General features: G+C 35.2%; 1 protein-coding gene across 4 annotated transcripts in view; it reads right to left on the bottom strand.

The window, feature by feature from the left end:
* The window catches only part of LOC112464864 (ELKS/Rab6-interacting/CAST family member 1-like), a 39,218-nt gene that overhangs the window by 12,077 nt on the left and 13,377 nt on the right, over nucleotides 1-13,764 (bottom strand). For all 4 annotated transcript variants that reach the window (XM_025032119.1, XM_025032117.1, XM_025032121.1 and 1 more), the window contains exons 2-4: nucleotides 5,109-5,258; nucleotides 1,697-1,793; nucleotides 92-147 (exon numbers count right to left, since the gene is read on the bottom strand). In XM_025032119.1, the coding sequence (XP_024887887.1) occupies nucleotides 92-147; nucleotides 1,697-1,793; nucleotides 5,109-5,258 (303 nt within the window). The remainder of the gene's footprint in view (nucleotides 1-91; nucleotides 148-1,696; nucleotides 1,794-5,108; nucleotides 5,259-13,764) is intronic.

The following is a 13,764-nucleotide window of genomic DNA, read 5'->3' as shown; positions in this document are numbered from 1 at the left end:
ATGTATGTATACATATATATACATATATATATATATTTATTTATTTATAATTATGAGTATGTATGGCGACGGATAGAAATAGCTTAAGGACCTGCTTCTGGACCGCCGACTGCATCTGCTGGAACATCAGCCTTTCCTCCTCTTTTCCTAGAACAACAGAAAGTAACGAGGAACTCTTGGAGGAACTGTTTGGTTCCAGGTTCTTGGATTGATGCAACTGTGGGTGTGTGTATATGTGTGTGTGTGTGTGTGTATATGCACTTGTATGTACAAATAAGTGATCCTAATAAAATGATCATAACAGTTTACTCAAGCGCAATTTTTGTTAATTTCTCTCTGACTCTATGTTACTATTATAATTATTTATATTATAATTAATGCAACGTACACAACATTCCTATCGCATAATAAAAAAATTAATAAATCAAATAATATTAATTAAAAGAATTTATTTCCCCCCTTACTTGTATTTACTGTAATTGCTTCTACTCAAATTTGTAAAAATAGTTTAAAGAGCAAAATTATTTATATGTCAATGCAGCGCATCCAATTATGTATGCCAAGCGCATTTGTATAATACGGAAATTTACTTTAATACGTATTGCGTTAAATGTGTCGAGTGAATTGAAACTTTGTTCATAACGACACCTTCCCAACTTTTGAAAGCAACTCCTTGCTTTCGCACAATTATTTTGCAATATTAATATTCTCTTGCAACATCTTTTTGGACCATGCACCGTTAGCTTCACGATAAGACCAGGACAAGTGTTTTGCTTTAATATGGATCACAATAACGATTTCGAAGCGCAGATTCGTCTGCTTAGGCGAATTGCGGTCCAAGGCTTAACGAGATAACTCGATAAGCCGTTGTAGTTGTCGTGGACGACCGACGGCATTTGCGCGAAAAATTTCGTTGCAGAGGAAATTGAGTCTTCCCTTCGTTAGGGAAGAACGATACCGGGCGTCGTATATTTGCGAACAAAATATTCGCAAATTTAAATTCTGATAACTCGCTATGTATATTTGCTACATGAAGTCATTTATGAGCAGTCGAGCACAATATATATTTGAAAAAATTATTTGACAATCATGCGAGAAAAAAAGCTAAATAAAAGCTTATCTTGTTAGGAGACAAGCTTTTATTTAGCTTTTTTGTAGAGATAATTGTGGACTGAAAAATCCAGCAAAAGTTAAATTTTTAATTTTATATGTGAAAATGTAAACATCTTTTTGTGTAAACTTTGCTATTTGATCACTTTTAATCCAATCTGTTTTTAGGGTTTATACACATGCTTTGTATTTTTATTTCTGGGTATTGTACATATTTTATTAAAATAGATATTTTCTTTTCTAATAATACTTGAAATATTAATTTTTTCTTATTTCGCAATTTTCCAGTTCACAATTATAGTTCTTAAAAAAATTGAAAGACACTAAAAGAATTGCTATTCAATTCTTTGTGCTAAAATGTAAGTCAAATAAAAAATCGCGTCTGTCATTATAATTTTACATTAAAATAAAATCTAAGTTTATCTATTTTTATTCGATTTACCTAACTTCATCGATTTCTTATGATTCTTTTAATCTATCTTGCGATCACACAGACATGTACTCTTTTTTGTCCACAAATTGCAGTGTTAAAATAATTAATTAATGTTAAATTAATTAATTTAAAAAATTGCAAGCAATGTCTCACCTATCCCCTTGTTCTGAAGCATCTCGAGGAGCTTCTTGATACTCTCATCACGAGCTTGCAGCGTTTGTTTTTGCGTTTCTATTCTTAATTCCAGCTCCTGCAATAGAAAAACATCAGCAAGATTAATTAAAATTAAAGAAATTGCAGGTAATTAAGATTCTTCTCTTTTCACGATTCGTCGCCGAATTGTTACTGTTTTATTAAACACTTGTATTAACGCAATACTTTTATTCTTAAATCTTGATAATCTTCTTAATATTTACATCAACATTTTAGATTCAATTATATCGCATATAATGAACATTTCTGAATTATATCAAATAATAATTTGGATATTCCGATTTATTTTATCATATCACATAAATGCTTTAAAAATATTTTAAATCGTATTTATTTTAAATTCACAAAGTACATGTGAATAACACGAGCTAAATGCAAAGACCACCATAAAATTTAATCTGTTGTGGAATGTCGAAATTAGGTCTTCATTAGGGATAATTGGGCAACTCAGTTACGTTCAAAATACTACTGTCTATATTAAGCCTGCGAAATTATTTCAGCATCTGCAGACGGTACTACCGGGATCACAAAGCTTAAGGCGACTCAACACACTACACTACATAATGCACAACGCACATTAAAAAGATATCGGCACTACTTTATAAATTTCTCATTTTTATACGGAATACAAATTTATTTAAAAATAATTTACGAATAGATTCTTTGACAAATTCAGAACTATTCAGTTTCTCTTTAAAAAGTTGCCTTAAACACATTCATCATTAACCCTTGTATGGAAAAATATATATATCACTTTCTCCTAAAAATACACCAAGCTTAATCTTTGAAATTAAATAAAGAGAGATTTAATTTATCACCAGGTCGGTGCACTGACTTCTCGTTCTAAAAGGAGATTAACATTTCAAATAGGATAATAGGAATTTACTGCAAAATGCATATAAATAGCGAAAAATATTTTTACGTAGTTTTATCGCGCGCATTTTGTACAGTATTATTTTCGTAAAAACTGTGGAGTCCCGGTAGCTATATAATACGTATGATTGTAGTGACCGTCAACAATGAATAGTGCCACCGCTTGGAGCCCGCATAACGAATTTAACACGCCTCTTTGACGACGGGAAAGTAATTAGTCTGGAATTAGACACCCACTGCTGGCCTTCTGCCGACGCTTTTCCCGCTGCGCGAGAAGAACACTCGCCTGGCGATATTACCTGCGAGCAGATAGCAACGTGCGCTCAGGAAATGCGAGAATTCCCGAATGTTACGTCGACCGACAACCGATAATTAATTCAATTAAACTCTTTTAATGAAAACCTCCGCAAACTTCCGCAGTTGATGTAAATGCGTCAGTTGGCGGTATACTGCAAAAAAAAACACGTGTACTTACTGCCGGCAAGTTTGATCTCGAAATAGCATCGCGCTATCGCTAGCCCAGAGCCGCTAATTATAGTCTCGAGTAGAGTGAAACTCTGGGACATATCGAGTCAAGGTAGTCAAGTGTTAAATATATTAATCACAAATTTGGACGAAAGCTATATAAATATCGCTCCTCGTGTTGTAAATTATTGATGTCATATCACATATTAACGTTATTAAAGTATTAATATGTTAAAAAGTCAGATTACGGACCAAAAAACTAGTCAATACATATAGTATATGACATCAAAAAGTCATATATTGAATCGAAGTTACGGAATAATAAAGTGAAAATGTTGTATTTGGCGTCAAGTATCTTAGACATTTCATTTCTAAAAATTTCGATCAACTCGGTTGCCGGAATCGATAATGAGAATTTACCGAGGAACGAGAAACCGAGTGCATAAACTGGCGAATGGCCAAAGGCGACCAGTTGCTTCCCGTACGTTGTACATTTGACCTGTCTGCGACATTTCGGTCATGCTTACGAACGAATATCACTCCGCTTCTTCCGCGCGAGATTAGATTATTTCTTGAAGGGATATCTTCGCGTGTTCCACACATACGAATCTATCATTAACCATTTATCTTGCTGTAAAAATAAAATGTTTCTTTCATGTAAGAAAAAATGTCTAGAAAAGATTTATGTCTGTCGTGCTGCTTTTAATAAACGAGTGGAACGTGACACACCGATTGCGTGCCTGCGTATATCGATTCGACGTTACGTACGCGCCGACGCCTGTTTCGACGCCGCAGGTGGCAAACTTAACGAATTTACTGCGATGAAGTTGATATTCGCGTTGCTACCAAAATTTCCGGAAACATCCTGATCGTGTAGACAATCGGTCGTTTACCTCGAACGCGACCTAAACCCCTCGTCTATTTCGGGTCTGCGAAGCACAGCCGTATGCATGGTGTACAAGAAGTCAATAAACCACAGGCATATACCGCCGAACGGATTATTTTGCGAACGTGATTATTTTATTTACGATCACGCGCGCTTTCACCAAACACACAAATAAACCGTAAGTAAATCAAAATGTTATCCTTTCCGGTAAAACTTCTATTATTAAATTAATAATGTGCCGTTAACGAAAGAAACTGTAAAGTTACGATATTATCGTCAAACGAGTAGAAAAGATTAAAATTAATAATTAATTGCTATAAGAAATTGCTACTATTGTCTACTGCTTACTGACGTCTAACTTTACTTTGAAACTAACATTGCATATATACACTGATGTTTATAAGACAAATAAAAGCATTATAAATTATATAAAATAGATATGTCATTAAAGTCTCGGAATATTCAAGAGGAAGAAACCGGACAGAGGCTCGACGCGTTCTCTTGAATACGTTCGGAATGCTGATGCTGGTATACGTGACAGACGTCCGCAGCGGTGTCAGACGATCGGAAGATAGCGCGAGGTCCAATATACTTGGCAGCCGCGAGAAAATTTTCACAAATGTCAGGGAAACTCTCGAGGCTGTCGGCGAGAAAGAAGAAAACAAGGAAAAAGAGAGAAAGACGGACTGGGAGGCGCCTGCGGCTTTTTCACGCATCGATCCCTTGAAGAGTCTCCTCCGTTTTATACTTCCATTTACCGCTCTTACTTATCCCTATTATTCCCGAGGTATAATGGGATCCTCCTTCGAGGGCGCGATTATTCCAGCAGCGTTCCAATCTTCCCGATAGTGTGCGTCATTCTACTTCGAGACCGAGACTGAATTATTTTCGACGTAAGACGTGAAAAACCGGCCTAGTCCCGCCGATTAAGATTAATGTCACAAACCGCGCAGCTGGAAATTTGTTTTGCTCTCGGAAAAATAATTCAACAAAATGCAGAAAACACTGACTTACAGCTCCATTTTACGGGAATAACTTTGCGTCATACAGTAAAAAGAGCTGTTAGAAACAGTTAATGCACTGGAAAATAATATATGGCATCCAGACGTCTATGACGTTAATGTTCACCTTTATCGTATCACGAAGTATGGCAATTTCGCGAGTCAGGTGCTCGTTCTCATTGTACAAAACTTCCATTTGTTGTTGCATCTCGACGCTCGGTCCGCGCATCCTCATTCTGAGCTCCTCTTCCAGTTGACGGACCATCATGCTTTGTTTCTGTAATACAAAATAGCACATAATTATTTTAAGAATTTAGTGATCTTCATTATTAACAAATATTGAAAAAGTGTTCAAATATTTATAACACTTTATCGCGTTCTTTTTTTATTCAAAACTTTTTATCTTTTAAATTCTTAGATTAGTTCAAATTTCATTGAGATTAGGAGAATTAGAATTGGTAATAATAACTATAATCATAATTGCTATGGAGCTGGAGAAATAATTATATTTCGCGTATTAAGGTTACTACTTTTAGTTCTAATTTTAGAAACAATGTACAACAAAGCGGTTCTTGAAACAGACAATCTTAACAATTACGAATTGCACTCAAAATATTAACAAGAAGCAGACGGTTGTCGTGAAAGTTCACTTGTGCACGCGTCGCTACGTCGACAGTCATATTACACAACCGGATACGCGGTTACTTGTCTCCGTCGTATGAACCATTTACTTTCACATGGATGTACTTTCGAGTGGTATTGTTCCACCCAAGCTCTTTGGTCTGGGCTCGTTAGACATCGTTAATGACGCCGACGGCGCGACATAAGCGCGTGGGTGGACAAAAGTCGCGTCGCGAAAGAAAGAAGAAAAGCTTCCTAACTGCATTTCCGGCACAAAGCGATTAACAAACGCGTATGTTGCATATCGATACGCTGTCTTGTTGACTAAAGAACTTTGAATGACACACGTCTTCTCGTTACACTGACTAAACGAGTGTTTTAATTTTATCTAAATTCAGAGACTTTGTTCCTGAAAGTAATATATACTTTTCGTTGTGTATTTTTTGTATGTAAAAAAAGGAAGATGGAAACTAACGTTCAGATCCCTCCCTTGTATTGTGAAACAATATCTTTCAGTTATGATACCCAATATTTATTTTTAAAATAAATGATAAAAAACAATAAATTAAAAAGTAGCAAATAAATAATAAAAATATAAAATTCAAAAATAGAAAGCAAATAATAAAAGGAAAAAATTTAGTCCGTAAATGACAATCAAAAAAGGTCAATTAATCTAATTTTTGAGTTTACAAAAGTAGTCCATCATCTTTGTTGTATAGCAGTAATGTATATTTTTGCATATAAATGTGTGAACAATAGTAAATTTTATTCTGAATAAAGATTACAGCATATTACATAATCTGTTGCAATGCAATGTAAAATGACGAAATCCATCAAGGAACGTAATTAACTGACAAAAAACAATTTTTTGGTAAAAAAGATGATCGGTTTATGGTAAAAAATATCTATACGCGTGCAAAAGATTTCATCGAAATGTTATCGGTTGCATGGGAGAACCACGCAATTAGTATCGCGAACGTGTAACGAGAGAAGCACTAGTAAACGAATATTCTCCAATTCCTACGGAAACCAATGCGTTCAATATTACCGTTTGACCTAATTTGGCGTGCGTGGAATCAGTGCTATGCGACGTCATGGGGAGGTGAGATGCGGAGGCAGAGGATTGCATTCTAGCATGTATGACGTCATCTCCCCCGTTAATCACCCATGATCGCTACGTGATACATTCGCATCATGGCCGAATTTTACTTTTTACTTGCAAAAGTCTTCGACATCATCGACAGTACATCGAGCGAAGTCTATTACGTCTCATATAACTGTCCCAATATTTATTATATTATACTATATTTTATTCATTTAATGTTGTCCTTTTAGTGATTATATATATTTCATTTATGTACCCCATATATTTACCTTTTAATATTAAAAATTTTTAGCTACATTTCAAATTAAATCCGCTCATAAAATCGACAATTAATTAAGGCTATTTTATTATTTATATGTTTACAACTTACTAACTCGTCAAAATCCTATTTAATTTAATCCTATCAAGCTCTTTAATTAGAAATTCAATTGAATTTTTGTTAAAGAGCAATCAAATGCTTTAACTGTGTATAAACGTTTTGGACATGTCGTTCGCTTTTTATTAGAATTCGCAAGACATTTATGACATGATATAACGCAAAACTCGATAAATACGTGATAAAAAGACCGGCAATATTGTCATGTTCGATGCATATTCATGTAAATATCGAATATAGTGAGTTATAAGTGCTCGTAATATCGTCAAGAACAAATGCTGTTTAACTCTTTAGCACGTCGCGTCGTTCGGTGTCAGATTCTCGTTAAAATACATATAAAATTTACAGCGAGTGCTAAAATGTTCTTATTGATTTTACCATTTTATTAGACCAACTAATAAAAGAAATACTGTTTGGAGACATTTGATAATAAGAGTTCAAGGATGCACTCAAAATATTATTAGACGAGATAATAATTCCCGAATAATCCTTGAACAAAGGATGCTATAAATATTGCGTAAACATTTCGTGGAGATCCGACACGAACGGGAGAGTGGGAATCAAAGAAGGAAGAAGGAATATGGGGGTCTGGAGTTTAACCGAAGCCCCTCTTAAGACAAGATCCTATTAACGATCGAGCATAAACCCTGTATTCCTTGCAACACAGTAGATGCACCTTTGACATGAAAACCACTATAGTCTAGCCTCGCAGATACTGACGTAATCACTCTACTGTTAAATAATCCGCAATGCTTAATCAGGAAATCCGCAAACATTATCCAGGGAGAAACGTCTTTATCTAAGGTAACGTCTCATGATGATCATTTAGAATTTTATCGCGTGTAATATGTGTGTACATGTGTTAATTTCAAATTTCTTATTTAATTTAATGACTTTCCAAATTATATTATTGGACTAATTGTATCTAAAATACAATTGTGTAAATAATTTTAATTAATGAAACTGATCTAACAAAATTATTAAAAACTGCAGAATTTCTTACATGTCACTTTGTAAATTTATATAAATTTCAATTTGAAACTGTACAGGATTGGGTACGTCCCTACAAAACGCCCTTTTAGACCTTTTGGAGTAATAAAGTATCCATTATCTATCTATATAAATTTCAATTATTTATTATTTATATGTATTTATATCTGCATTTTGTATAGTGATATTAGACATAGACAAATAAATTTCCTTCAATTTCTTAATACGGTAAAGTGTAAAGACATTAGACAAAGTATAAAAGAATTTCTGAAGTTTCTATTGTGGGATTGCTTGTGTATCTCTTGTAAGCTACATTAGTAAACGGTACGATCATCGCTGTGTAAGCAATCAGAAAATAGCACTAATAGATTTTATCGAAGACTGGAGCCACAGCAGGCGAACGGTGTTCCGTCGATCAAAGAAACGCGATTTTCACGATCTGATTTTAATCAGCGTACACAAACACGCGGAGAATCGCCGATATCGACTCTTTCCGGCAGGGAGTAACTTCCATTCAGGGAGTAACTTCAGATCCATACAGTTAGATTGCGATTCCCATTTACTCACGCTGTACGAACCGGAAATCCTAAAAATAAACCAGTACATTTCATTACGAAAACTGCCAGATGTTGCAACTGTTCGTGATCGTTTTAGCAGGTTTAGCTCAACAGTGCCACTTTTTGATCAACTTTTATGTCATTATATTCTGTTTTAAAAGTTTTATGTATTTTAAGTTTTATATAAAAATTTTACTGTTCATATGTTTTAAGTTTTATGTAAAAATTTTAGATTTATATTAATTCTAGTAAGATTGAAAAGAAATTGAAAACTGCCTACTTATACCTTTTCCACTAAAATATATTTATTCTTGTTTTCAATCTCTATATCTCTCTACATATAATATGATACACCTATTTATCTTCAGTTCAACTTTCTCATTTTTAAATTGTTATCGTGCAAATCTCTAGTAAAATAGATTAATAACTACTGAATCAGTTTTCAAAGCAAAAACAATATTTTATTCATCTTCAGCTCAGTTTTATTTATGGACCGCGATCGAACGTTCACCGTCGCGATGAAAATCAGAACAATCGAAACAATAAAAATCAGCAATCAACTCTTGGCGGGAAATCTATGAGAGTGTCGCCCACTCTGAGGACTCGCCGTCCGACAGTGTACACACTGTACACGATCTGGTCGCACAAACTATATTACCATGACAATTATGTGGCACATTGATCTCCGCTTTTCTTGGGGTCGTTGTACTCACAAATCGATCTCCAAGAAACGGAGCAAGGGTGACGGCGCGCGGTCAGTTCTCTTGGGGGAATAACGGGCACCCAAGTCGCGTATCCTTCATCCTTCGAGATATCTGACGTTCTTTCGTTCGACGTTTCTTTCGAGAAACTCGTGTCCGCAATCTCTGACTAATTTTAGCAAAGTGACAGAGCACACATACACACACACACAAAGTACACACATCGATTTGCGCGTGTACGCGAAAAAATAGACGCGAGAAATCATGGGTGACTCGCCCGAATCGATCTCGCTTGACAAGGTGGAAACCCAAAGAATAGCTATCTTGGGAGAGACGACGTGTTAAATCCGGAGATGGCTACAGTTTTCAAGGGGAGGAAAAGACGATCGTTCAATTTCTGACAGTGGCGCGCACGACAAAATGGCCCGACATTTAAAATGTTTGCCTTTCGTGGGAAGCAATCTTGGTATTTTTTCTCTCGAGAAAAGTGATATTTTTCCAATATATTCAAATAAAAATACTATTTTTGGGAAAACGATATTACAGAATCCTTATTGTATCATATGTATACCAATTTCGTTTTGTAACAAAAAATTTAATATAACATATATAGAAATTAGAATGTTTGTGTGCCTGTTTAAAAAAAAAAGCAATATACTTCATACATATTGCTATAGAGATAGCAAAAGCTTCAAATTTAGACGTAAAATAATTAGCATAAGCCAATTTATCCATACAAAATATTTACACAGACTTGTACAAAATTGACGACAATTCCGAGAAGATACGAGCTGTTCGTGAGGATAAATATAAAGCTACTACATGGAGCTTAAATTACCGATCACGCGGAGGATAAGCGAAGAATGATAAATGCTCATATTTATTCACGAGTCTCGGTGGGAGAAAGCTCCTCTTAAAATTCTCGGCGAGACTGTGCGGATCACCGGACATTCGGGCACTTTTAAATGATGCACCGAAGCGAATGTTAAACGATCGTAACTTCCAGTGTAATAAGTCTTTCGTCGAGAGAAGCTCAGTTTCGCTTCTCGATCTTCTTCCCTCTCGCTCGGCAGTTTTCCGGGCGAGTTTCCCAACGAGGTTGTTATCGATCGACCGCACGGTCCTTTGTCGTTCGCGTTTCCTATGAAATTCGCCCCGACGTAACCAACCGTTCGCGAAATAAATGCTGCAAAGCCGTATGTGCAATTGCGTATCGCGATTAATAATGCAGCGTGATAAATGTGCCATTCTCACGGTTTTTTAAATCGTCCCTGATGGATTGAAATTAATTTTCGAATTAAAATACAGCAGATTGTTAATAAAAACTTTCGCCTTTCGTTTTTATCAGAACTACGAATTTAAGTAAATATATTTAAATAAGTAACAGCAGGTCCATTTATTAAATTTAAATCCAGCTTAATATCAATAATGTCATAATGTTATCAATATCACAGAGAGAGAGAGAACTCGTCTTTCCTTCATTCATATTCTTAAATTAAACTATAGATTATACTTACAATAAAAATTTTATTTTTACGATACAGATATTTCCGTGTAATAAAATTTTATTTAATGGAATTTATTCCATTATCTATTTAATAAAATTTATTCCATTAAATATCAAATCGAATAATCATTATGTTGCTTCGGTCGTATGGGTTACAGTTTCAATTAAACTATAATATTATAGTAAAGCTGATAAATAATATATTTAAAAAAATGTGATATGTTTAAAAACTTGCCTACTTGTGTACCAGAGTTCTTAATTTTAAACACACACCAAATATTTAAACGAAAAATGTATATTGCGAGAGGACGAGCACGAGAGAATAAGAACGACGAGACGGAAAGAGAGAGAGGGACGGGGGCGGAGTAAAAGCAGAAGCGTTATCGAGCGGTACTGACTCGCCCTCTCCATCCTTCTCCTGAACTTTCGTTCTCTCTCTCTCTCTCTCTCTCTTTCTCTCTCTCTCTCTCTCTCTCTTTCTTTCTCTCACCTTCTCTCTCGCTGTCAAGCATGGGATGCCCTTTATCGTCTTCTCTTTGTTTCGCGCCCATATTTTCCGCCCACTCGCGGCCCCGCGTACTACGAGAAAGAAATCGGAGTAGGCCGGCCGGAGGGCTTTCCACCCGATTTTCCCGACCGATCCCGTGGCCAACCTGATCACCGCTCGTGTATCATCGACAGCTAAATGGAACGAGGTGTCCTAAACGTGAGTAACGCTATACGAGACAACGGCTCCGTTCGCCGTGAGAGCATGAGGGGTGGCTGCAAAGTTCCGGACTTTATAAGTGTATAAGCTGTCAGCGCATCTCTGTCCAATCTCTCTCAGGACAGCCTTTTTACGTGAAAAATAATAAAGACAAATTATATAAGTAAATAATGATATATTCAAAATTTTTAACAGAGAACCAGATAACTGCTTCTAATTCAAAATGACTGAAACTTTTTATTTTAAGAATAAACCATTTGTAAAATAATAAAAAATATATTATCTAGAATAAGTACTTAATTTTTTGTATTCATTTGTTAATGTAATCATTAAAGCCTCGATTAAAGCTGAATAAGTTTAAAAGTTAAACGGATTTGTTTCCGCAGTTTACTAACCAAATACTATTGAAAAAGTTTCATTATGCTGTTAAATCGCATTGTGTTAAGAAAAATAATCCCACAATCGATACTGATTTAAGAAGCGAGTCACATCAAAATTTGCCTCCAGTAATAAGTAGAGCAGTTGATGAAACTTTCAAATGTTTCACTGAGGTCACTGTTTGTCGTTCTTTGATCTATTTGTCCTCCACGGATACGTCCTCGTTTCCCTTTGAAAGTCCTGGTCTCCCTGGAGAAAAGTCCTATCTGACAGCTATCATAAGAGTATCTTCGTAATTCAATGTGCCATTCAATATTGATCATAATCTTTTCAAAACAAATTCATTAAAAAATGAGAGTTTACAAATTTCCGTTCACAAAACTTAAGATTCTTTCGACTTTAAACTTTAAACCCACAAAATCAATATAATGCTCTACAAATTGACATTTCTATTAAATATATATATATAATTATATAATTGTCAAAAATTACATTTTCTATATATCTTCTCGTCGTATATTTAAATTCAATAATTAGATTTTAATATTATGCATGCGACATTGATTTCAAGCAAATTTTATGCTTTTAATTTGAACCCGATTTTATGATTGCGTTCCATTTCGTAACAATTACTTGTGAAATCATATTTCCTGACAGTACTTTGTTCCCTTCAAAGTAACCAATTAAAGAGCTTGCAAAGAAACGGAGCAAAATTATTCTGACAAATTACCTGGGATATTTCCGCTTTTATATATATTCTCAGCAACTATGTAAAACGCAGCAGATATCTTGTTGGTCGGTTTCGACATATTTTACATCTATCGGTGTGTTCTTTATGTAAACCATCTCTCGCTTTTTCCTTCATCCTGCTAAATTATTATCTTTCATATATTTAGATACAGGAACGCTCAGTATTCGAACGATTACATCATAAAGGTCCAAATAGATTTGGCAAAATTTTCATCAAACAAAAACTCGATTTTTATCTTTTCCCATTTTTGCCTGTTTAATACATGTGTAATTTTCGTTTTTTAATTAACGGATATGAATAACAATAAGTTTTGGTTTTTGCTATTTCCATCAGCTATGTCAAAAACGCCCACAAGTCTTATTCTTTTCATTAGTCTTAAATTAGGTTGTATCTTGCTTTCGTTTTTCCTCGATCCCTTTTCCTTATTGCTCACTATTACTCATCACAACGTATGTAAGTGTACATGATGTGTAAATGTATGTGAGTGTACACAGTGTTCGTTGAACTCGGGTCTGTGGGTTCGCCGACAATAAGCCCAAATGACTTTGCGGATCAGTCATCCCTGCGGAATTAATGTACAATCTCGAATTTTTAACCGGCAGCGTAACCTCGCGCCATACTGCCATAAAATGCCATAAAACTGTGACGCATACACACGTGTCTGCTAATTACGTCAATACATAGGAACCATGTAAGCCGGGGGCGATATCAGCGCGACACATCAAACACGAGGATAAAAAATTGGCGGGCGCGGATCGATAATGTATCGCCCACAATACAAAAAGGTCAACATATTGTCAAGAGATTCTTCGTAACGTAAAACATATAATATTGAAAGAAATTAATTGAATCTAAACGAGAAATTAAATTCTAATTCAATGACAAGTTATGATATTGAGGATTTTTGAGAAACATTATGAGAGAGATTGTGAAGATCTGTTTTGTTCTGCAAAATCGCAGGGATACGTCGTGTATATCAATTAAATCACATTTGATCCTATTTTTATTCATCGCCTTGCGACTCTGCCTATTGGCAGCTTTGCGCTCTCTCTCTCTCTCTCTCTCTCTCTCTCTCTCTCTCTCTCTCTCTC

Source organism: Temnothorax curvispinosus, unplaced genomic scaffold, assembly GCF_003070985.1.
Source record: "Temnothorax curvispinosus isolate PA1 unplaced genomic scaffold, ASM307098v1 QBEX01014646.1, whole genome shotgun sequence".
In the NCBI taxonomy this organism is placed as follows: Eukaryota; Metazoa; Arthropoda; class Insecta; order Hymenoptera; family Formicidae; genus Temnothorax; species Temnothorax curvispinosus.
The sequence above is the reverse complement of the archived record's forward strand: the minus strand, read 5'-3'. Positions and strand labels throughout refer to the sequence as shown.